At 44.0% G+C, this 25677-nt stretch overlaps 1 protein-coding gene across 2 annotated transcripts in view; it reads left to right on the forward strand.

Moving 5' to 3' along the window:
- The window catches only part of Prkcb (protein kinase C beta), a 324620-nt gene that overhangs the window by 231022 nt on the left and 67921 nt on the right, over positions 1-25677 (forward strand). For both annotated transcript variants that reach the window (XR_007835021.1, XM_051192859.1), the window contains exons 8-9: positions 1120-1216; positions 8533-8679. Coding sequence is in view for 1 of the 2 variants with exons in the window: in XM_051192859.1 (XP_051048816.1) it covers positions 1120-1216; positions 8533-8679 (244 nt within the window). In the remaining variant the exon portion in view is untranslated. The remainder of the gene's footprint in view (positions 1-1119; positions 1217-8532; positions 8680-25677) is intronic.

The raw sequence follows: 25677 nt of genomic DNA on the forward strand, positions 1-25677 counted from the left end.
TGAGGAGCCAGTGTGAGGCTTAGAGGCTTCTATTACTGTCTCTGATTCATCTGTCCCTTCAAATGGACACTGCTCAAGAGAATGTGTGAATTGAGAAAAACTTGGAGATTAAAATTCCGTATTTGTACATACATTATATATGCTCATTTTGTGGGGTAGAACTGTTGGGGAGGAGTGTAGAGTCATCCCCTTCGCCTTTGAGTGTCCTCTTTCCTTCCTCTTTTCTTTCCCTTTATTACCTGTGGTCAATATCCTAGTGGTTAAAAAAGTAAAGGAAAGCTCCCATGTATATTATCAGACCATTGAAACCATTAATGATGACAAAGGTGATACTGTTTATGGAGGACTGGGGCTGCCTTTATTTCACACACCACCTCCACCACCTTTCAGTTCTGTGCAGAAGGGACTTCTGTTCCAATATGTAGATGCAAAATGCAAAGCTCAGATGGACTTTGGAGCTAAGGTCATCCAAAGGAGTAAGGAGGCGAAACTGAAGCAAGACGCCATGCAATGTCAGGGCTTGCATCCATACCCTCAGGGACACTGTCCCTTCAGAGACCAAATACAGTCTCCCCAGCCTCCCAGTCCTGCAAGGGAAAACAGCACTGTGGGATCTGTGGTCCTGTTGGAAGGGAGCAGACAGGGGAGAGATAGAAAAGGAGAGCACCCCCCACCCACCAGCCACCCCTCACTGGGGAGGCTTTCAAGCATGACTCAGCAGAGAGTAGCACTCCCTGAGTGACTAGCTAGCAGAACTGTGGGTGCGTCTCTGCCACATCCGGCATGTGGAGGTCCTCACATTGCCTTCTAGCTCGTTTGAGGCAGGCTAGCTGACTGCTGAGATGTTCCTGGGGATTCTCCTGCTTTAGCCTCCTTCTTGCTCTAGCAGTGCTAAACTTACAGAGGCATCACCTTGTCCAGCTTTATGTGCATTCTGGGGATTTGAACTCTGGTCCTCACACTTGGCTGATAAGCACTTTACCCTACCGAGCTGTCTCCCAACCCCCACCACAGTTTCTTTTTTTTGTTTGTTTGTTTTGTTGTTTTGTTTTAAGGCAGGCCTTCTGTTCAGCTTGATGCTCTTACACTCAGTCACAAATTTATCTTTTCTCCCATTAGGTTCAAGTTACTGAGCCAGGAAGAGGGTGAATACTTCAATGTGCCTGTGCCACCAGAAGGAAGCGAGGGCAATGAAGAGCTGCGGCAGAAGTTTGAGGTGATGTTTTGTTCTTTCACCATTTCAATGAAAACCTAATACATTGTATCACTTGACCTTTTTAACCTGTCTGTGGTGTGGCTATATAGAGACCTTCCATGACTCTTGAGCCTTTGCAATGCTGTTCCAGCTCCTAGAAAACTCCTACTTATACCCCAAGACCCTTCCCCTCTGAAATCTTCCCTGTACTGGTTCAGACTTAGACATTTCTTCCAAAATGCTCATTCCATGCCCAGATTTTTGTGACACTGATCTGGACTGGAATGGGAGTAGAGACAGAGTATATATACATATTTGGTCTGTCAGTATGTTGGTCTGTACTATTTTCAAGTAGATGGACTGCACTGGTTACTCTCGGGAAGCTCTGTGGGCAGTCGTCACCCACAATCATTTTGACCGGCCCATGGTGATAGGGGTTGACGTTGGACTTTACTGCTGTTTGTTTCCAGAGCAGATAGGCTCCTTTTCTGTCTTTGGGACCAGAGACGACTCCTGTCAGCTACTGTGAGGTGAGGTGTACAGGCACCTGCCTATTTTGCACAGGGAGATTCTTGGGGGAAGGTGGATTCAAGTATGTGTGGTATATGTGCATCATACGATTTGAATCTTGGTGCTTTGTTCACACAATTTAACGCGTCGAGTCTGGTGGCCAGTTGTCAGGTTTCAGTAAGCAATCATTTGCTAACTCTGGAAGGTCAGTGAGAGCAGAGTAGGGGGAAGGGGTGAGTGCCAGGTGAGGCTAGGAAGTGGGTGAGGTCAGAGATCTGATTACGATGGCTATAAGAAAAGTTTTGGCATTTACTCCAAGAGGTATGTTAGCGTCCCACTCAATGGTTCTTGACAGCCATGGGCCCCTGTCTTGAGCCTGGGTTCTCTGCACCATCTGTACAATAGCAATGCTTTAGATGCCATGGGGTCTCCCTAGAAGTGAGTGGATTGGCCTTGCGCTTGCCAATCACCCTTTCTCTACTGTCTTAGTTTGAGTCTGAAGTGTTCCCACAGGCTTATATAGTTTGAATGCTCTATTGTAGAAAGTACTAGACACTTCAGCTGGAGGAACTAGGCACTGTGGTGGGTCCTTGTAGGTCCTTCCTGTCTTGCTTTCTGCTTCCTGTCCACCATGATGTAAGCAGATGTCCCTGCCACACAATCCCACCACCATGTTATTCTGCCCAAGTGCACAGGGCCAAGAGACAGTGGGCAGATCCCACTGAAACTAGGAACTAAATACATTCCCCCCCCCCCCCATTAAGTCATGTCTATCAAGTGCCTACCTCGGTGACAAAGTGACTAACATATACAGAAGGTCATTTTCTTGGTGGTTGTGCAAGTCTGAATAACTTGATATAAGAACCTTCCAACCACACAGAGTTGTGAATTGGGTGTTTTCAGAAAAGACCTGGAAGGCAAGACTTCCAGAGAAATCTTTCTGGGCTGGCAGTATCTGTTGGCTGAAGCTGTTATGATTATGGGTGAAAAAAAAACAAAAACAAGGCCGGTATTCTCTTGTAGAAAATGAAGTCTCAGCTTTGCAAAATAATTCCCTCTGTCCTGGGGCGGCAGAGGTGACATTTCCAAACACCAAAGAAAACATTTTCTATGCGGATAGAGCATTTGTCTGAAACAGTAATTGGCTTGAAGTACAGGGTTGTTTTATCTGCATGCGACAAAATATGTCCCTTTATCCCTAGCAGGAGCCTGCAAATACTTGTTTATGCCTGAGTTATAATCGCACCATACCATAGTTGTTGATTAAAAAAAAAAAAGGGCTTCCAACTGACTGAAATCACTCTCAGACATACAGAGGGATTTTACTTGACCTTGAACGTGAGAAATGTAATCCCCACACAATAAGCAATTAGCACCCAGAATGAGTCAGGAATTACCTTAAAGCTTCTTAGCTGGGATGACTGGAGCTGCCAGAGTTGGGGTGATAGTGTTCTGTGGTGGGGTGTGCTCCATGCATTGAGCAGACATTCCAGAATGTCATCCGGAGAACATTCTCTGCCCCTGGCCTTGCTTGTATGTGGGGAAGACTCACTCAGAGTGAATCTCCTGGTAGGCTTAGGATCCACTTATTTATCAAAGTACTTAAGACACACTGGATATCACTCTGAGTGCCTTCCCTGTCATGCCCTTGAAAGCTACACTGGGGTCATTCCAACTTTTCTCTTTCAGCAGAAAAAACCCGAGGCCTGAGAAGTGAAGTAACTTCCCGAAGCCCCAGAGCTGGTCATGGCCATGGGTTTGAGTTTGTCTAGAAATAAATTATAAAGACTGGAGGTACATTCCTGTTCCCAGCACGTGGGAGGCTGAGGCAGGAGGATAGAGCATTTGCAACCACTCTGGGCTACACAGTGAGACCCTAGCTCAAAGTCATCAGTCAATCAAATGATAGTAGTTGATTTGGGAACTGGCTCCAAATGCCTTGTGAGGTAAGGCAAGAAAAGGAAGAGGAAGGGTAAGGACAAACTCCCTTTATGTCAGTGAGGGATCAGTTCCAGATCCCTCTGTCCTCAGGAGATACCCAACCTGGAGATACCAGATTCTCCATCTCAGGTAAGTTAGAATGCATATTATACCATTACATTGCAGTGCTCTCTAAATGGCCAATGTGGTATTGTTTAGGAATCAAAGGCAAGGGGTCTGTGCATGTTAAATATTGGTGGGGGGAGGGCTTCTGAGGATGACCATCAGATCAAGCTGTTGCCACTCCAAGCAGCTAGACTTTAATAACCCACGTCTTTCAAAAAAGAAAACTCTGTGGGTTTCCTTACTGAGTGTCCTTGTCCAAGGACAGAACCTTACCCACAGCCCTCTCTCCTCACTAGTGGAGGTACCTACCCATAATAAGATGAACGGGGCTGGGGGAGGGTGGGGCCAAGTGGCAGTTCTCTGTAGATAGCAGCCCAGAGGTGGGAGTGCATAGAGAGTCTGCCCAGGCTGCCTGGCTTAAACCCTACTTACAGCAGGGAAGTTACTCTGTTTGAGCTTTCAACTCGGCACCTTTAACATGGGGATGCTGATATTCTTAACTGCCTGAGATTACATGAGGATTGGATGATATCATGCCTCTAGAAACATCCAGTACAACATAAGAATTCAGGTGTTGAATGCTGGTAATGCCATTGCCAGATCCTCCCTGGAAATCAACCAAGCACAGTAAACAGTAATGCTCTTGGGGTGGGTGGGAGCCTCTCCAGGCACCCCTTACTTTCCTGCCTTCTGGAGTAGCTGGGAAGTGCATTTGGAGGCTTCTCAGAGTAGTAGGGTATGGAGGGGCCTGAAGTCAGGACAGATGTTGATCATCTGAGACAGAGCCTGGAGTCTTTGTGGTTTCCTGGGACATACTGCACAGTGACACAGCTCCACTCAGCAGGTCTGCCTTCTGCTTTGTCTCTGCGCAGACTTCTCAGGCTCAAAATTGCAGACTGCCAATGAAAAGCAGCTGCCAATGGGCGATTGTTTCTGCTGTGGCTTTCATTTTCTGTGTTATTCTCTTTGATGCAGGACTTGTGAGGCACCTGCGACTCTGGGATCTGTAGAACATTGTGTGACAGGTTCTTGTCCTCAGAATGCTCATGGGACCAGGGGGACAGCCCCAAGTGCTTTCAAGAACCAGGCACATAATAGGGAGGAAACCCCCATCTACCAAGAGTAGCCAGGCCTATTTCTTCAGAGGAAGCTGGGAGCCCGCTTTTGTAGTTTTGTTTTTGGTACGAGGGAGAGGACACAGGACTTCGTGCATGCCAGGAAAGTGCTCTACCACTGAGCCACACCTCCAGTACAATTCTAGATTTTTATAAGACCTCTCCTGATTATTAACAGTTGGCAACTGATTTCCAGGTTCCAGTGACAACAAGTGTTGGGCAGAATAGACTTCTTATTTAGATCTAGATGTTGAATTGATATGCTGCTAGTGTAACAAAGTACTGAAGCTAGGTAATTTAAAAGAAAATGTCCTCTCTCTCTCTCCTTCTCTCTCTCTCTCTCTCTCTCTCTCTCTCTCTCTCTCTCTCTCTCTTACACACACACACACACACACACACACACACACACACAATTTTATAGGCTGAAAGCCTGTGTGGTCCCTAGTGAGAAGCACCTTGGCTGGGCCCCAACATGGGGAGAAGCAGAAAAAGAAGGGGATGCATGCGAAGGGGCTTTGCTGTCTAAAGACTGCTCTGAAGAGAAATAACCCCATGAAAGCAGCATCATTCCTTCCCAAGAACAGCATCCCAGTCATGTACTCATTTTCCACAAGGTCCCACCTCTTAGGTTGCATCATATGATATGGTGGACTAAGCCTTCAGCCTAAACCACAGCACACAAACACAGTCCCTTAAGGATTTAAAAAAAAAGTGGTTATTTTGGGGGCTGGAGAGATGACTCTGTGGTGAAGAGCACTGGCTGCTCCTCCAGAGGACCAGGTTCAAATTCCAGTGCCCACTCCTCACTCACAACTGTCTGTAACTCCTGTTCCAAGGGATCTGATGCCCTCTTCTGGTCTCCATAGGCACTGAATGCACACAATGCACTCACACACATGCAGACAAAACACCCATGCACATAAAAGTGAAATGGGGAAAATAATGCTTAATTCCAGTGAAGCAAATCCAAGTGAAAAAAAAAACCAAAAACTGGAAGCCATGAGATCTCCCCTTTCCCCTTTCATTTAAAAAGGGATTGTGCTCTAGAACCTCCATGTGGATGGGCATGCATAGCCAATGACTAGGGTGGGAGTGGAATGAGAACCAAGTGTGGGAGTCCAGTGCATCCCAGGTCAACTACAAAGGAAAGAGGAGACACAGTCAGTGATAAAGCAGTGAGCCAAGGGAGGGAGGCTTGAATCAGTCAGGAAAAACCAGGAGGCTGGAGGGGGGATCTGGGGTGGCAGGAGGATGTGGTTTAAGAAAGACAGGCAGTATTGTCTGGGGCACCTCTCTTACATAAAGTCTCCACTCAGATGACATATTCTTGTGCTTCGAATCACCTCCCCCTCCCTGGGACCCCTTGCCTCTATCTCTCAAATGCCTCTGCTTTGCCCTTAACCAATGGACGCTACTTGTTGAGTGTTTTAGGCTTAAACATCAACATGTCACTGGGACAACCAACAGCCACCAATACAAGAATGATCGATACCAACAACAAGTTGTCAGCAACTCAGAGAGGATTTGCTGGTTCACACAACTTAGTGGAGGGGTTTCCAGAATGTTCTGATGAGAGGAGGCAGGAAGGCATGAAAAGGTCTATTTGCTTTGATTCTATTTAGGTGGAATTCAAGAACAGACAAAGCTGACCTAGGAGAGTAGAAGCAGAGCAGAGTTGGTCTTCATTGTTTGTGAGGGGAGATCAGCTGCAAACCTCCCTGGGGAGCCAGATTTGTATTATCTTGATTAGGGTATGGTTATGTATATAACTGTCAAAATTTATGAATTGTTCACTGAAGATCTGTACATTTTACTGCTCACTTCTCAATTATTTACATATCTTATTTGTGTAGGCCTGTTCATGTGCGTGCTGGTGCATATGTGTCTATGTGCACATGGAAGCCAGAGGACAAGCTTGGCTGTCCTTCCTCAAACACCATCCACCTTTATTTTGAGGCAAGGTCTCTCACTGGCCTGGAACTCACTGAGTAGGCTAAGTTGCTGGCCAGTGAATCCCAGGGACCCATCCTGCTGTCTCCACCTCACCAGCATTGGGTTACCAGCATGCACCACCATGCCCTTTTTAATATGGATTCTGAGGTGGGAGCTCAGGTCTCTGTGTTTACAAGGTAAACACTTTGCCAACTGAGCTATCTCCCTTAGTCCCAACTTGAATTTTTTCTAAAACACTAATTAAGAAGATGAAAAGCGATGGGAGCTTTGCAGTCTCTCTCCTTGAATGTCAGCCTGGGTTAAAGCTGACATATTTCTTGAAATACAGCATGGAGGTCACAGTCTCTGCATGATGTGCATTATTTGAGCATTGGTGTCTCTTTGCTTACTGATTACCCTGAGCACCTACAGTAGACACTCAGTGGGAGTTCCTTGATTGGATGAGTCATCTTCATTGGCATGCAAAGCCCCAGGAAGGTGCTGGCTCAGTTTGCAAAGCACTTGTGCAGTCCTAAGGACTCGAGTTCAAATCTCCACAAACTTATGTAAAACCAGGTGTGGTTATTACATGCATTTGTAATCCCAGTGCTCCCGTGGAGAGATGAAAGGCAGAGATGGGAGAATCACTGGGAACTAACTTGAGAGCCAGCCAGCCTGGTGCACACAATGTCATAAGACAGGCCTTGCCTCAAACAAAGTAGAAGGCGAAGACGGATGCCTGAGATTGTCCTCTGACCTCCACTTGTGTACTGTGATGTAAACATACTCACACTCCCAATTACATTTACAAAAATTATACCCCCTCTCTCTATCATCTGTCTGTCTCTTTCTCTCACACACATGGGTAGAGAGACAGAGAGTGAGACAGACAGACAGTCAGACAGACACAAAACTCCAGGAAGCATTTTATTGCCTCTTTGTCATCAAAAGACATAAGGAAACAATAATAGTGACACCATTCACTGGGTTCTGCTGTGTACCAGGACTCTGCAGAGGATGCATGCTTGGCACTGTCTCCATCAGCTTTCATGGGGACTGAGGTATAGAAAGTTCATTTGCCAGTTGCACTCAGTTGCCTGTTCTCTCCACATACTCATCCAGACACCAGAGAATCAGGGACAACCAAACTGGCAAAGCCTGTGTCCTCCAGGAGCTCAAATTCTGGTGTGAAGGGAAACAAACATGAAACAAGTATGCGTGAACAAAGTAAAGTCAATGAGGACAAAAATTACCAACAGCTGTGTATGTACAACGACTGGGAAGGGCTCTCTTAAATAGTCCCAGCAGCTTTGGGGAAAGAGTGCTTGCTCTCTCCACAAATGCAAGCTGAAATATTTTAGGTGGTGGTTGACTCACTGGTATGAGAAGCTTCGTGTTGGCTATTGTGAAACCCGGTAGGAAGGGTACCAGTGTAGGTCCTCTGGGTGACCGACAGATGCTAACAGGCAATGCTGATTGACTAAGAAAGAAGTCAGTGAGTTCCAATGCCAGCAAGGAAACATGACACTTCCCAGAGAAGGATGCGATTGGAGGGATAGAGATAAAGGGGCCCAGACTGGCCCCGAGGTTGTATATTTGCAGAGCAATGTAGTTGTGCATTGCACAGGATAGGTGTCTGGATATTGGAACCACAGCATCTGCTGGGCCCATGTATCTTCCTATCAGACTGTTCTCAGCCCTCATCCTATATTCTGTCTGTTTTTTTTCCTCCAGAGAGCCAAGATTGGCCAGGGTACCAAAACTCCAGAAGAAAAGACAGCCAACACCATCTCCAAATTTGACAACAATGGCAACAGGGACCGGATGAAACTGACTGATTTTAACTTCCTGATGGTGCTGGGGAAAGGCAGCTTTGGCAAGGTACAGAATGACTTGGTGGCTGCATCCACTTTGAATGGAGCAGCTGTCCCTATGGTGAGAAAAGAGGTGAACATAAATAAACCCAGATTGCAGTCTGTGCTGAAGATAATGAAAACAAATAGGGGCTTGTGTTACCTATAAACTGAGAGGGGACACACTCACGTGATCTGAGGAGGAGACCTGAAGAACAGTAATAAACCAGGCTGAGGGGCTGAGGACATAGCTCAGCTATCAGAGTGCTTGCCTCTCAGGCATGAAGTCCTGATTTTGGTCTCTAGCATTGTGTAAACCGACATAATGGCATATACCTTTAACTACAGAATCTGGGACTCAGGAGGTGGCAGTAGAAGGAGCCTCCTCAGTTGCATAGTGAGTTCAAGGACGTCCTGGGATGCATGAGATCCAATCTCTCAAAGTAAGCCACAGCAAGGAAAGGCTGTTCCCACAGAGGGAACAGCATTGCCAGCATCCTGAGGTTGGGAAGAGCTTGGTGCATTCTAGGCGCCATCATGAGGCGCTGGGTCCACAGTGACGTGAGCAGAGAACATGAATTTGCAGGGGGAAGCAGTGGTCTGATCCTGCTGAGGCTGATGAGCTGGAAAGATATGTCTGGATTTTATTCACAGTGCAGTGGGGAGCCATTGAAAGTTTTTAAGCAGGGAAGTGACACGATCAGGTTTGCTTTTGGAAAAGATCACGGTGGCAGCTGAGAATGGGAGCAGTTCCTTTTGAGCAGCGGCACAGTTGAAGGATGACCCTGGGACTCATAGAGCAATCCTGGATGTTTTTATAGATACCATGAGACACTGTTTTACCAGAGTTGAGATTGTGTTATAAGTATTCCTGACTTGTTTAGTGTTGTTTGGAGTCTCTGAATCCCTTAGTGTGCCACAAAGATGTCTGGTATAAATCTCATCCCGTGAACTCAGGTGTGCAAAAAAATATAAATCCCTTTTCTGTCTCTGAAACTTCAGCCTGAAAACTGAGTTATCCTTGAATCTCCCTATGTTCTCCATCTTTGTCCTTATACCACCCATGTCCTTCCATGCTACATACGATCCACTAGTCAATCCTATTTGCTCAGTCATAGCTTACTCAGCATCAACTAACTCTACTCCATCTTCCAACATGGCCCTCAGTTAAATCACCTCAGAAGCTCGGCACCTGTAATCAGTACACTCTTCACTTAGCAGCTATAGTGATTTTTACAAGCTTACCTTAGGTTGGTCTTTTCTCCTGCCACAATTCAGATGTGTTCTCCCTTCCACTCTCATTTTTGGCTTACACTACTCTTACGATGTGGCTCTTACATCTATGCTTTTTCTCCTCCTTGCCACCCAGCATGTTCTAGATACAATGGTGGCTATAGAGTGTCTGAATTAAGCCAGTTTCCTTCTTCCCATGGAGCTTTGTTGACTCAAGAGCCTCAGGTCTTTGCATGGCAGGTTCTTCTAATTCACATCTCTACTTGGACACTGCTTCTGTAAGGTCTTCCCTGTCCACCAACTTAAAGTAGCTTCTCATTCATTCACTTGTTTGACAGAGAGTCTTGCTACTGTCCAGGCTGTTCTCCAACTCATAATCTCCCTGCCTCAGCCCTCCCTCCTGGTGCTGGGATCATAAGCATGTGCCACTTTGCCTCCTTTCATGGAAACCATTAATGGATGACACTTCTGTTTACATATTGGTCTGTCCCTATACACATGTAGCTATGAACGAAGCTGAGGCAGGAGGATTGCATGGGCTCAGGAGTCAGGCCAGATGGGCAACATAGTCAGACCTCCAACTCATAGAAAATAAAATTAAATCGAACAACACACACACACACACACACACACACACACACACAGGAACACAGCTTAGGGGGTGTAATTTTCATACCCACATAAACATTACAATCCAGTGGTTTCTAATCTGTCACAACAATCAGCACATTTTCAACATTACCACCCAAGAAACTCCATAATTACTCACAGTCCTTCCGCATTTCTTTCCCCTCCAATTTTATTTTAAGCCAGCCTGGTATTTACATAGTTCACAATTAAAATTACATTAAAAGTATAAACATTAGGAAATCTTGCTTCCACTCAAGTTTGTCCACTTTTGTGGCCCCTTGCTGACTCGGCCTCCATATATGAACTTTCCTTAATTGAATTTGTTTCTTTCTGGTCTCCCTAGGCTCATTTACTATTCTTATTTTTGTCCTTGTTAACTCAAAAGTCAGTGTACCATGCACATGCTTTTGATCACTTAGCAGTAGAGGCAGGAGAATTGCTGATGGAAAATGGAAATTCCATGGGGGCTTCTGGAAAGAATTGAGGTTGGGGAGGGAGTTGGGGAGGGGGGAAAGTGGGAGAATGGATCGTTAGGGAACAGTGAGCAAATAAGAGAGAATAGATCATATGTTTCCATGGAAACTGTTATAATAATTGAGAATTCTCTTGCAGACTGGAGATGTAGTATTAAATAAATCACAGACAGAATAACAGCCTATCATGAAAGCAAAACAGAATCACAAACACCTCTGTGATCATTTAAAGCAGAGTAATCCTTTGCCACTCTCATGGTGCCAACTGTGGTTTGGAATTAGTGCACTTTTGTATTCAAATGCTGACTTTGAACATTTTGCACAATCTGTCTGGGTGCATAGATCGGTCCCCTTAAACAGAAGAACAAGGCCATGAGTCTGCTCTCCGCCTTCGGAAGATGAAAAGAACCAGCCTTAGGGCTTTGCACCTCCCTCCCCCAGGTCCACAGTATCAGATCTGGCCCAGAAAAGCACATTCTCAACAGGCACTGTGATCATTTGCAGAGCAACGGACGGTGACACAAGCATTCTGTTAAGAACTGTGAAAATGACACAAGGGTGAAAGCAAGTGTGAGGCCATTGTGTTCCAAATGTGTTGCCCAGTCCTGGAAACTTGCAAGAGAAGAGCCATTTGGAGAGTTAACTCATGGTTCCCGGGAAGGCTGTCTTACCTGAGAAGGCCTTTTTGGCATATTGGATTTTCTTATAGATGGAAGTATCTATGTATGTGCTGTCCATATATGAAGAGAGAAGAAATATCAGTTGACCTATTGTGTTAGCGTGGCAACACCTCATACAATACTTGCACAGCACAGACACAAGTCTTTTTAAAATAATAATATTTTCTATTTAGTCTTTGAAAGTTTCATACATTTGTTTATATTTCATAAAGTATATATTGATCACATTAATCTACCACTACCTTCCTCCAAATAATTCTAGTGCCTGCCACTAAGTCCCATCTCTTTCTCAACTTTATGTCCTTTTATTGTTATTTATAACCTCCTGAGTCCAATTAATGTTGCTGGCATGTATGAAGGGACATCCACAGGGCCAGAGGCAACCTACCAGTGACCACATCCCCAAAGAAGAGTGAATCTCCCCGCCTCAGCATCGCTAACTACCAGTTGCTCCTCCTCCTCTAGAAATGAGACTTTGGCCCCCTCCCCCATTCTTGTTGGTATTGCGATTGGTCAGTCTCATGCAGGTCTTGTGCAGCTAATGACAGTCGCTGTGAGTTGATGTGTGCAACAGCCATGCCATGTCCAGAAGTGAGTATTTCACATTCTCTTCCATATTGACTGGCTCTTACATTCTTTCTGTTCCTGTTTCTGCCCCCTTTCTGCTCCCTGTCCCTGAGCCTTGGATAGAAAGTTTGATATAGATGACCCATGCATACCTGAGAACTCAGTATTTATACTCAGTACTTAGACCAGCTATAAGTCTTTGCGTTAACCAGTACATACAGCAAAAAGAAGCTTATCTGACAAAATCTGAGAGCAACATATGTCTATGGGTATAAATATAAATATTTAGAAGGCAGCTTGAAAGTGTGAGCATTTAGCAAAACAACAACAGGATATTGCCCATGTGGAGCTTTGATCTCTAGCCTGAAATTCAACCAGAAAGTGGTTGGTTACCTTCGTAGCTGTCATGCCACTATTGCACTAAAGGTACCTCTCTCTCCAGGAAGGCTGGTTTTGTAGCATGCCTGGTCTAATATTGGGTAAGATCTGCACAACACCTTCCGACACCATAAAAGTTAGACAGCATGGAGGTAGTGTCCTGGTCAATGTGAGCCAGACATAACTCTACACCACAGACTTGATGTCTCTCATCCAAAAGTACCAAGTTACAGGCATGTGTTAAGTGATGGGAGCTAATATTTCTATCTTCTGAGACTCATGTGTACTTACGGTAATGTTACATAATTTTCAGATTTTTTTTTTTTTTAAAGGTTACACAGGGACTGGGAAAACAGATCCGTTGATGATATTTGTGATATAAGCATGAGGACCTGAATTTATAGTGGTGGCACGAATCTATAATCCCAGCCTGGAGGAGGCAGGGGGACATAAAGATTCGTGGGCATTGCTGGACAGCTAGTCTTATCATATTGGCAAGCTCCAGATTCGGTGATTTAAAAAATAAAGTGGAGAGCAATAGGAGAAGACACCTAATGTCAATCTTTGGCCTGTGCTTGCATACACACACACACACACATTCAAATGAAGAAAAATAAAACAGAAAATTTAGATGGGAAAGTTTTCCACATTCTCTTACATATCTGATTATTGGTTGTAGGAGAGAGGGGGTGAGGGAGAGAGAGAGAGAGAGAAAGAGAGAGAGAGAGTTGCAGTGTAGAAGAGAACTATATCATAGGCATAGATTCACAAATATAAAGAAGTTCGAACCCAGGCTGGGGAGATGGCTCAGTGGCTAAAGGCTTGCTGTGTAAACGTGAGTTTGAATGCCAGAACCTACACAAAGTGGGGTCAGTAGTGTGCATCTGTAATCCCAGATTTCTGTGGTGAGATGAGAGGGGGAAGCAGGAGAGTCTGGAAGCTGACAAGCCAGCTAGCTTGACATACACAGTGGCAAACAAGGAGACTCTTGACTGAAGGTGAAAGGGGGTGACTGACACTTGAAGATGCCCTTGGTCTCCACACCTACACCATCACATGTGCACACCCTCACTCACACATATGAATGCATAAATGCAGACACACACATGCCACATAAACATTTAAAAAGAAGCTCAAGCACAATACCACAAAGATCCCTGTAAAATGCTATTTATTGCTACATAATTGTTAATAGAAAAAATGGAAATAGCTTAAAGATCCATTCATTTAAATGAAGTTTAAGTAATAGTGGTTTATCCAAGATACATTTAAATGAAGTATCTTTCTCTGACTCACTTTCTCTCATATTTATTCATTTTTAAAGCATAAAAATGGAAAGAATTGTGTAGTGAGCATCCATATTACCTATAACTTAGATTCTGCAATTAGCAATTGACTTCCTTTGCTTTACCATATGTCTGTCTGTCCATCTGACTGACCTTCATCAACATACTCTCAGTCCTTTCAGAGTCAGTGAGAGCCCTCAGTGTGGGTTAATCTAAACCCTTCAGCATGCTGTCCATTTAACCAGGGCACAATCATCTAAGGTCAAATTTACATTCAACAAAACTCATGTTTCCTAAGTGTATGCTTCTGTGCATTTTAAAATTCTGCGTGCATTAAAACACCGTGAAGCTATAAACACTAATCAAGAAAAATCAAAGGGGCAGATCGAGTACCGCTGTGGACCGTGGTATACTGTAGGAGCCTACAGGAGAGTGACTCTAGATTAAGTCACTGGAGGCCTTCCTGAGAAAGTGACTAGAGATAGCCCACAGGGATGAGTTAACAATGCAAAGAAGGAAAGTAACAAATGAGAACCTCAGGGTGCCTCTGTTCTGACTTAAGCTAGTTTATGTAGCAGTCAGGTCATGAACTCAACTGCTGTAACAAATAGATCCCCAGAGGTATACTGGCTCAGATACAACAGAGGTGTAATTTAAGTCATAAATGTCCAAGATGGGTGTCACAGGCCCCTCCCACTCTCTCCATATGACAATTAAGGGATAGAATTCTTTCTGCCTTACATGGACTGCATTAGTCTCTCTAGCCTGTTCTCTACATTCAGAGGGTGGAGGGGGAGGACTGGGAGGAGGAGGCTCAAGCTGCTTCTTAGCGGGCTTTGTTCTGGAAGTGACACACATCACTTGTGCCCACACCCTATCTGAGAGATTTCAGTCCATAGCCACGCCTTGCTGCAAGGGAGTCTGGGAGAATAATTTTGGTGGCTAGCAAGTGGTCTCACTGATCCTGCCTGCTTGTCAGCTTTGGCTGGAATTTTTCAGTGTCCCAAAAGACCCTGTGACCTTTTCTCGTAGAACACCCAGTTTCTTACACCCTACAAACAAAAAACTCGAAGCGCCTCTTCCTGGTGACATTTCCTTGTGTTCAAATCATGGGACATGCCAGGTGCTGGAGATGCCTTTCCTGAGCCCAGCATAAGCCAGGAATAAATCAAGTAGGAAGAAGTCAGCAGCTTATGAAATTGAAGGAATAAATGGCAAGTGCTTAGACACTGGCACCCAAGTACCACATCCATGGATGGGTGTTAAAAGCAACTCCATCTTGTTCTGTGGCTGGGTGTTCGTCTAAGGCAGAAGGCATAAACCTCCTCCTCTATAGGTTAACCTTCCTGGAACAATAGCCAGGCGGTCCAATGCCTGAATGTCCCCAGAGGTCTAAGAAGTGGACCCAAAGTGCCTGAAATCCCCAGAGTCCAGGAAAGTGCCCTCCCATATGCAGAATTTAGGTGCTGTTGTCCAAGATACTGGTGCTGACTTCTCCAGATCAACATTCACAACACAGCAGTGCACATATAGGTGCAATCACAGATTTGATATGCCAGCTGTATATTTATATTAATATGTTCTAGAAGAGCCTATTAGTGAAAGGTAATTTTGCTTATGTACTGTAGCTAGTGTGAGAGCCAAAGTTATGTTTTAAGTCTTAATCACAGTGCCTAAAACCCGTGAAACAAAAATGCCTCTAATCTGTAAGCCTCTTGTCCAAGGACAGATATTTCCTGAAATGCTGGAGGCTATTGTTTATGTAAGATAACAACCCACATGTTTTTACTTCCATGAACAAGTTTGACCCTACTGCATCAGATTTGCTTGATCACTTTAAGCAGGAAATACGTCAGGATGTATGCTTGCTCCTGATTGGATATAGGTGGGAGTTAGGTCAGGCATGAAATATGTCAGGATACATATTTGCCCCTACTTGGACCTGGTGAGAAAAATATAGCATTATGGGTTTGCCTTCGGAAACCTATGCAAAATGTGTCTTGTTCCCATTTTCTGGGAATCCTGAATGAACCTGGCCAGAGTCCATCATCTTCGCCAGTATGTAATTAAATCAGCTTCAAATTTGGCTCAAAAATTGTGATAATGGTTTTACAATCCCATGGTGGGATTAACACTAGTACCAGTGACACAATTGATGAAGGCAGTCTTCAAATCTTATGCTCACATATAAATGCATCTCAATGGCCACTCTATTTCAAAGAACATGATGCCTTCCTCAAGAAGTCTGATGTGGAATGTCCCAATCTCTGCTCCACTTCAGATCCTCTCCTTCATTGGAGGCTGATGCTTCTGGGTCCCTCTGTCACTGAGCACCTTTCTGGGATCTGGATCCTCCTTCAGTGTCTTGTGCATTGAGTGGATATAGATAGGCGAGCTGCTCCTTTGAGACTTGCTGCTTCACCAGCCCCTCCATCATCATCCTTTACAAAGTGGCTCTTCCAGTTACTTTGGAAACACCTACCTCAGGTTGTCCCACCACTCTGCAGATCTATCATCCAGATGTAGAGGTCATGCTTATTGTTTGTTAGTTTGTTTGAGACAGGGTCTCTCTACATAGCCCTGGCTGTCCCAGAACTCATGATGTAGAGCAGGCTGGTCTTGAACTCACAGAGATCTGTCCACTTATGCCTTCTGAAGGTGTCTACCACCACACCTAGCCCAGAGGTCGTGCTCTTGAGAAAAGAGGGCCAGCACTAGGGAGATAATTCTTTGTTTTTTTATAATTAATCCATAATTAATAATTCAGTCACCCAGAGACACTTACTGAGTACTTGCTGTATACCAGACTGCTTTGCAGCATTGTCTGAGAACAAGACAGGCAGAATCATCTGTCCCTGTGGACTCATGCTCTACTGGTGGTGACAATAATGACGACAGTGGTGGTGTTCTCATCACTTTGAGGTCTTACAGTGTGCCTGGACCTTTATTTCTATTTTTTGTAGGTCTTTGTTAAATTTATTTTTTACATTCCAATCCAAGTTCCCTCTCCCTCCTCTCTTCCCACTCCCCCAAATCCCCCTCCACCTCTCATCTGCTCCTCAGAGAGGGTAAGGCCTCCCCTAGGAAGTCTACTAAGTCTGTCCCATTATCTCATTGAGGCAGGACCAAGACACCTCCCTACCCCCACACCCCTGTGTCTAGACTGGGCAAGGTATCTCTCCATATAGAACGGGCTCCACTAAGTCAGACCCACTGCCAGTGGCCTCTTATATTGTCTCAGTCACACCATTGTCACTTATATTAAGGGAGTCTAGTTCGGTCTAATGTAGGTTCCCCAATTGTCAGACCTGAGTCAGTGATCTCTCACTAGCTCGGGTCAGCTGATTCTGTTGATTTCCCCATCATGGTCTTGACTCCTTTGTTTATATATTTTGCTCCTCCCTCACTTCCATTGGTTAGCTTGGCCCATTGGTTAGTTGTGGATGTCTGCCTCTGCTTCCATCTGTTTCTGGAAGAGGCTTCTGGCTTCTCTGGGGTTGTGGTTTTTAGGCTGGGTATCTTTTGCTTATGTCTGGTATCCACTTATGAGTGAGTACATACTATATTTGTCTTCTGGTTTTGGGTTACTTCACTCAGGATGGATTTTTCTAGTTCTGTCCATTTGCCTGGGAATTTTAGGATGTCATTGTTTCTTATCACTGAGTAGTACTCCACTGTGTAAATATACCACATTTTTTTAAAATCCATTCTTCAGTTGGGGGACATTTATCTAGGCTGTTTCCAAGATCTGGCTGTTATGAATATTGTTGCTATGAACATAGTTGAACAAATGTCCTTGTGGTGTGAATGTGTCTTCTTTGGGTATATGCCCAACAGTGGTATTGCAGGGTCTTGAGATAAGATTGATCCCTAATTTTCTGAGAAATCACCATACTGATTTCCACAGTGGTTGAAGAAGTTTGCACTCCCATCAGCAATTGAGGAGGGTTTCCCTTTCTCCACATCCTCTCCAGCATAAGCTGTCATTGGTGTTTTTGATCAGTGTAAGATGGAATCTCAGAGTAGTTTTGATTTACATTTCCCTGATGACTAAGGATGCTGAGCATTTCCTTACGGGTCTTTCTACCATTTAAGATTGTTCTGTTGAGAATTCTGTTTAGATTTGTACCCCATTTTTAATTGGATTATTTGGTATTTTGATGTATAGTTTCTTGAGTTCTTTGTATATTTTGGACATCTGTCAGATGTGGTGTTGGTGAAGATCTTTTTCCCATTCTATAGAGACTGTTCTTTGCTTTACAGAAGCTTCTCATTTTCAGGAAGTCTCATTTATTAATTGTTGATCTCAGTGTCTGTGTTACTGGCATTATATTTAGGAAGTGGTCTCCTGAGCCTATGCATTCAAATGTATTTCCCACTTTCTCTTCTATGAGGTTCTGTGTGGATGAATTTATATTGAGGTCTTTGACTCTTTTGGACTTGAGTTTTGTGAATGGTGATAGATATGGATTTATTTGCATTCTTCTACATGTTGACAGCCAGTTAGTTATACCAGCGCCATTTGTTGAATGTGTTTTCTTTTTTCCATTTTGTACTTTTAGCTTCTTTGTCAAAATTAGGTGTTCATAGGTGTTTGGGTTGATTTCAGAGTCTTTGATTCATTCCATTGGCCCACCTCTCTGTTTTTATGCCAATACCAAGCTGTTTTCTACTGTCACTCTGTAATAGGGCTTGAAGTCAGGGATGGTGATGCCCCTGTGTCCAGGCCTTTTAAATGTTCTGTATGGATTAGCTGGCAATTTTTCTATGATGTAACTATGATCATTCCCCAATTTAAAGGTAACAAGACCAAGATAATAGAAGGCTGAAGTAACTTGGTGAAGTCACAAGTTTATAAATGCCATTTAATGGGTCAGATTTGATTTGTAAGTGCATAATTTGTGGCTTTTGTGGTGCTTAGGTTGTTTGATGGTTTGAATAAAATTGGTCCCTAAAGGCTCATAGGGAGTGTCACTACTGGGAAGTGTGGCCTTGTTGGAAGGAATGGGAGTGAATTTGGGGGTTTCAGAAGTCCAAGCCAGGAACAGTCTCTCTCTCTCTGTCTCTCTCTCTCTTTGTCTCTCTCTCTCTCTGTCTCTCTCTCTCTTTGTCTCTCTCTCTCTCTCTCTCTCTCTCTCTCTCTCTCTCTCTCTCTCTCTCTCTCTCTTTCTCTTTCTCTTTCTCTTTCTATGCTGCTTGTGGATCCAGATGCAGAACTCACAGCTACCTCTCCAGCATCATTCTGCCTATGTGCCACCATACTTCCTGCCATGATGACAGTGGACTAAACCCCTGAACCGTAAGGAAGCCCCAATTAAATGGCTTCCTTTATAAGAGCTGCCAAGGTCATGGTGTTTCTTTACAGCAATAAAACACTGATAGCACAGGATCAAAGCCAGGACCTTGAACATGTTTGGCAAGTGTTCCACTACTGTGCTACACCTCCAGCCTTAATTTTGGGCTCATAATGGCTTGATACTGAATCCACATGCCCCAGCTTATCACAGTGCCTACAGTGCCCATGTATTTAAATGGGCTGAACAATTTCCCCCCTTTTTTTCTCACTGTCCCTCTAGGCACCAGTTTTCCTTCCCTCCATGCACTTCAAGCTGCTGACCTGAGTACTGGGAAGCTCCTCCTCACCCACGTGTCTATGGACCGTGTGTGCATTAGTGGGATTCCCGAGAATGCCTATGAGCCTTCCTTCCTTCCTGCATCCTCTGCTCCCATGCACAGGCTTCAGCATCATGAGATCCTCCAGACCTCAGAGACATCACTAGCAGGAGCAGCCACGCTCACTTGTTTCCTTGCAGTCTTGACCCCCATTTGTTCAATTCTCACTAACTGGACTACCCTGCCCCACCCACCCCTAGTCCATTCATACTCCCTCATCATCTGTCACATTCACTGAGCAAATATTGTCAGAGAGGTGCTGTGCTATGGATTTCCATGCATTATGTGGTATTTATTAGCAATACCATTCTGCAAGATAGTTTCCGATAATAACTCTGTTGTATCTATGTAGAAATTGTAAGTGAAAAAAGGCTGGATGACTTCATCAAGATGTGATCTTGGAGAGCCATTTGTGGCTTGAAGGTGGCAGATCAGGATTTGTGATCTGATTTTGTGATTCCAGTTGCTTCTTACCATCTTGAAATAGTACCCTTCTCCAGTTTGGGGTCCACAATCTTCCCAAACTTTCTCCCTTCTTTCCTCCTTTTCCTCCCTCTCTCCCTCCTTCTTCCTGCTCCTCATCATCCTCCTCTTCAGGACAGGGTCCCTCCATGTAGCCCAGGCTACCCTGGTACTCGTGTACTTCAGGTTGCCTTCAGACTTAGAATCCTCCTGTCTCAGCCTCCTGAATACAAGAACTGCAACTTCGGCACTCCTTATTTTGAAATAGCATTTCCAAAATGGCTACCAGAGCTACACAGTGGCATAAGTATCTTATTCCTCCTTCCATGGCAAAGAGTTAAAAAATTATATTCTGTGATTGTATTAATGTGGAGACAAATACCTTAACATTGTGTATTAAAATATTGTCCCTGTCCCCACACAGCAGAGTTTCTCCCCTTGTGGTTTAAAAAGACCTTAAATGCTTTTATGTGCCCTCCAAGATGAGGGCCCTCAGTACTGTGCAGGTCTGATCAAGGGAGGAGGTGGTGCAGTTTCCACACTAGCATCCCAATAGCTAGGTGCTTCATTAGAGCGCTCTGTGGACACAGCAGGAAAGTCCAAATGAAGCATCTTGTAGCGGGTGCAGAACTGAATTCTGACAGGAAGAAACATCCTGAGGAGACTAAAGGGGCATTAGTTCCTAGCAATAATGGAGACTTTCTCTCCTAAAGTCTTTGAGCCTCAGCTGTGGGAGTCGATACTAATTTTAATCTCATTAGTGGCAGGTATACACACACACACACACACACACACACACACACACACACACACATGCGTACATACACTAGACGTGGTTATGTAACCCTGCAGACAAAAGCACTCCCCTTCACCCTCTTTGCTATCTTCCTGTACCATATGTTAAATTGCTTTATCATATGGCTCACAGAGAGCTGAGAGTCTCTGCTACCTGTCCCCCTAATCCTCTTCCAGGGAACCTTCATTTGCTGTCTGATCTTGGCTTCCAGCCATCTCTATGTTCTGTCCCAATTATGGTGCCTCTCCCCTCGGCCCCCAAGCTTCCATATGCAATTCTGATTGCACTATGATTTTTCAGGCTCATCTTCCTAAGTCGCTTTCCCCATTTCCCAGGTCCCTGCTCAACAACTTGCTGCTTCAGTCCTCGAAAGATAGTGAACTGAAAAACAAGATAAAGTCCTTTATTTCCCCTCTCAACAAAATTATTTACATTGAGGAAAATTAAATATCAAGAATTTCAGCTCTATAATGCTTTGTCTACTGTAAATAGACGGTCAGGAGAGCAAAGGGAGTTGAGGACCAGAAAGATGTGGTATACAGCTTTGTATCTTAAAATGACCAAAGTCAAGGCAGGATGAGTTCTTAACAAGAGCCCAGCAAGTATGTCTGTGCTCAGGGGAACTCAGCCACCACCCTCCTTCCTAACTGCTGTCCCTCTCTCTGGCCATGCATCAATACCACATCCTTTAATGTTTTAAGTGAAATCCCAAATCTAGACTATTACAGAAGTCTACAATACAGAAAGGACACTCTAAAGGTCTCATGTGGCTTAGGGATCCATATGATCCATATGATCCAATTAACTGTGAGCAAGAAGGAGGTACAACCACACCTACAGAGGAATGGCAAGGACATTTTTTCTGAAAGTGTATTTGGTATGGGAAAGGTCTCTACAAGGAGAATTTAAATTACTAACTCCTCTGGTCTGTAAGCCAAAGAAACAATTTCCTTTAGGTCTATGTATTCTTTTAAGTGTTGCCTGATTCTTTAAGGGAAAATATACCGTTAAGGGAAAATATACCGTTAAATCAAGTCATCTTACTGAGGGCCTGTGGAGCCCATGAACACAGAAACTGTGTTTAGTTTTCTAGGCATGGTGGTATACACCTGTAAACCCATATCTCAAGAGATCAGAAGTTCAAAGCCAACTTGAACTACATAGTGGGATTCTGTCTCACAAAAACCAAGGGCTAGATGTGAGCAATTGCTTCTTGAGCAATTACGCAGCATACCCAGGGTGATGGATTTGATCCTTAACACCACAAAGCAGGGGGTAGTGGGATTGGGGGAGAGAAATGAGAAAATTGGACTCAGATCCAGCTTTGGAGCTTCCACAGTTCCTGTCTCTCTGCATCTCACATGGATCTCTTTACCACATCAGAGATTCACAACATGTCCTAATAGCACAATACAGCTGTAGTCTTTTCTACAACAAACACAATTGCAGAAACCAGAGGACTATGGTCATCTAATACTCAGAGCAACTATTTGGGCTATGCAAACGAGAATGATATGCAGGGATAGAGTGTTGTATTGTGTGTTGTGTACTGACAACATGAAACACCGCTATAGAAATCTACCTTCTACTCCTGGGCACTGGGAGCTCATATGAGTACTTCTGGTGTTGTTCGTTTAATTTGTGGCATGGTCAACAAGTAGGACTAGCATTATCTCCATTTTAGGGATGCAGAAATAGAGGCTCAGGCAGTGAGAGACTTGCAGTCATGCAGCAGAGGGGGTAGAGTCAAACCCAGAAAAGCCACAGGCTCCAGCAGCAGCGGTCTGTAATGTCAACAACAAAGCCAGTCTTATGCTCATGAGGCATATCAGATTATAAAGAAACAGGCTCTCTTTGTGCCACCTAATTGTCTAAATGAATGACAGACCCTTAAGGGTTTTGTTTCATTGTCTTTTGGTAAAAGGCATCAATTACTGGCTTGTTTTCCCAGGAACAATCTACAAAACAGTCAAATTAAATCTGCTTTTATTTTAGCCCTCTAGCTTTGTCAAGCTTAACATACAACTCAAAGAAGTGAGTCTTGTCACAAAGTTTGTTTGTTTGTTTGTTTATTTATTTATTTATTTATTTATTTGGTATCTCTGTTCTCTCTCTCTCTTTCTCTCTCTCTCTCTCTTACTCTCTCTCAAGAACACTTACAGCTTCTCAGTAAATTTCAAGTATACAATTTAGTACTTTGTGTGTGGCATGCATTAAATCTCTAGTACTTACCTTAGAATTGAAGCTTTAAACCTCTTCCTATTCCCATACTACTCCTAACCCACTTCTTGCTAGCGAACATCTCAGCTCCTGTGATGTTAGATGATTTCCAGAGTCTCTGTACATGAGCATACATTATTTGTCCTTCTGTGTCTTGCTTGTCTCCCTTACCGTAGGTCTTCCAAGTTGACTAATGTTTATTTTTTAGCTCAAAAGAAGCCTTCAGTAACTATTACTGATCCATGCATTTCTAATAATGCCAGTAATTACAGGTGATGCAGTCTTGAGGGCAGAGATAACACTTCTTCATATTTCTTACTGTAACTCAGTTAAGCATTTTGTATTAGCCCCAGTCAAGCATCTTCATTAGGAACACAGGCAATACTCTCAAGTTTAAGCCTCATTTCTTCTCCACCTCTTTCCTGCAGCTTGTGGGAGTCATTTCTTCCATCCTGTAGTGGCCCCTGTTAAGAATTTTCAGGAGCTGAAGGTAACCAGGCATCATAGACCGCCACTCTAAATTTCCCTTCATGCTTTCCCAGCTCTGTCTCAGCTAGAGAGTAAAAATTCAACTAAACTAAACCTAAAGCAAGACACCACTGCAGCATCATTTAAAAAGCTTTAGGGGCTGAAGAGATGGCAGTCATTAAAACACATGTGCATGTAAACACAATATGTGAGCTACATCCCCAGCAATCAAGCAAATTCTGGGCATGGGGAAGTACACCTGTAATCGGCAGCAGAAACTTGAGTTGTTCACCTGACATCTACAGTCTAGAGGCAAGAGAAACAATGCATGCATGCAAGCATGCATGCATGCTTGCTTGCTTGCTTGCTAGTGCTCAGCTATTAGGTACTCCTGACTAGGGAATGGTGCTGCCCACACTGGAATATGTCATACCATATCATTTAATGCAATTAAGACAATATCCCACAGACATGCTCATGGGCCAATCCAATGTAGACAATCCTTCATGGAGACTCTTCCAAGGTAATTCTAGTTTAAGTCACATTGACAAAGCTGACTAACACAAAAAATGGAGTATTTAAGCCCTTCCCTTTGTCACCCATCTAAAGATCCAGGCTGAAGGAGGACATTGAAAGGTTTATGTGGCAGACAGCATGTGTCTGAGAGGCCTGGACATTGAGGGATAGATATAGTTCCTAGCTCTCCACTGGAATGTTAGGCATTAGTAGATGATCTGCCAGTTCCATAGGAAGGCTGTCAGCTACTGACTGAGCACCAGGTTCCCAGAGAGCATCTTTTTAGGGTCCTCTAGAGGATTTTTATCCAGCTCCCTTTTAATGCTATGCCTTTCATTCTGACCTTTGCACAAGACATCCCACAGCATAATTCATGGCAATATTATTATGCTTTTTCAATTCATGTTCTGCCTTTCTCATATATGGAGGATATGGGAAAGAAACCTTTATACCTAGGAAGGAATTTGAACCCGCTTCTTGTAATTCCTAAGTGTGTTTTTGTTTTAATAACCATTTTTTACTTGGTGCAAAATACAGATCTATACCTGTGTTATGCCATTTGGTCTCATTGTGACCTTGCCAGGGAGAATATATCATTATGCCTCTTTACTAGATAAGAAAACAGACAAATAAATTGAACTAACCTTCCCAACAATAAAGAGAAAAGCACACATAAAAGTCAGGATTTGAGTATGTAACTCGGGAACTTGAATTTGTACCTGTGTGATTTTACGGGTCTTGTTAGATAGAAGGTTCTGGCTCATCAGATTCCACTTGCTGTCATTCAGTTATTTGTTATAGAGATTGTTAAGATGTCTACCATGTAGTAAAGGCAAGGATGCTGAAGTTAGCCTTCATCCTGGAAACAGGATGCACCCAAATTTTTCCCAAAATGCTGCCCCTAAGTGGCTGAGTACCCCTGGGAGAGCAATTGGACAGTGTTTGGCGCACATTTAAGCTCCTGACAATTATCATGTATCCTGATGGACTACACAGTCAGTTCACCTCCCCTGTCATCCCCCTATACAGGCCTGACACAGGTAACACCCAAATATTTAGAATATTCTGATTCAATTGGTCTTGAGTGTGGCCCAACCATCGATTCCTAAAAGCCCTGCAGGGAATTCTGATGTGCAGCATGGAGACTCAGTAGCTCCTGCAATCAGGTGGGGCAAAACCTAAAGAGTGTATGAGAGAAGGCAGAGGTAGCGGTTGCCTTAAAGCTCAGACAAGGACACACACTCCTACAAGTCTTCAGAGGGGCCAGGTGGAAACCAAACTGAAGACAGTCTCAGAGAACAACAGGGCCCTCAAGAGATGCCCCATACTTGGTTCTGACCTTCCAACAAGTCTGTTCTTTAATGGACTTGGCATAGGGGATGTGGGGCACAGGCCTCAGTTTTCCCTTGATGCCTACACTGTATGCATAGGAGCTTTGACTTAATTACTTCCTTATTTTTCCCCTTCTTATCCAAATTCTGCTCAGGCACCCTTTGTGCTCAATATAGAGTTCGGGGATCCTGAGTCCCAACATCTTTTTCTCTATTTTAGATGCAATTGTACCAGTTTGAAGTCATCAGACTGAAATCTTTCTTTCTCCATCTCTACTTGTTAGGCTAGTGTTTTAGTTAGATTTTCTAAAAC

This window comes from Phodopus roborovskii, unplaced genomic scaffold (assembly GCF_943737965.1).
Source record: "Phodopus roborovskii unplaced genomic scaffold, PHOROB, whole genome shotgun sequence".
In the NCBI taxonomy this organism is placed as follows: domain Eukaryota; kingdom Metazoa; phylum Chordata; class Mammalia; order Rodentia; family Cricetidae; genus Phodopus; species Phodopus roborovskii.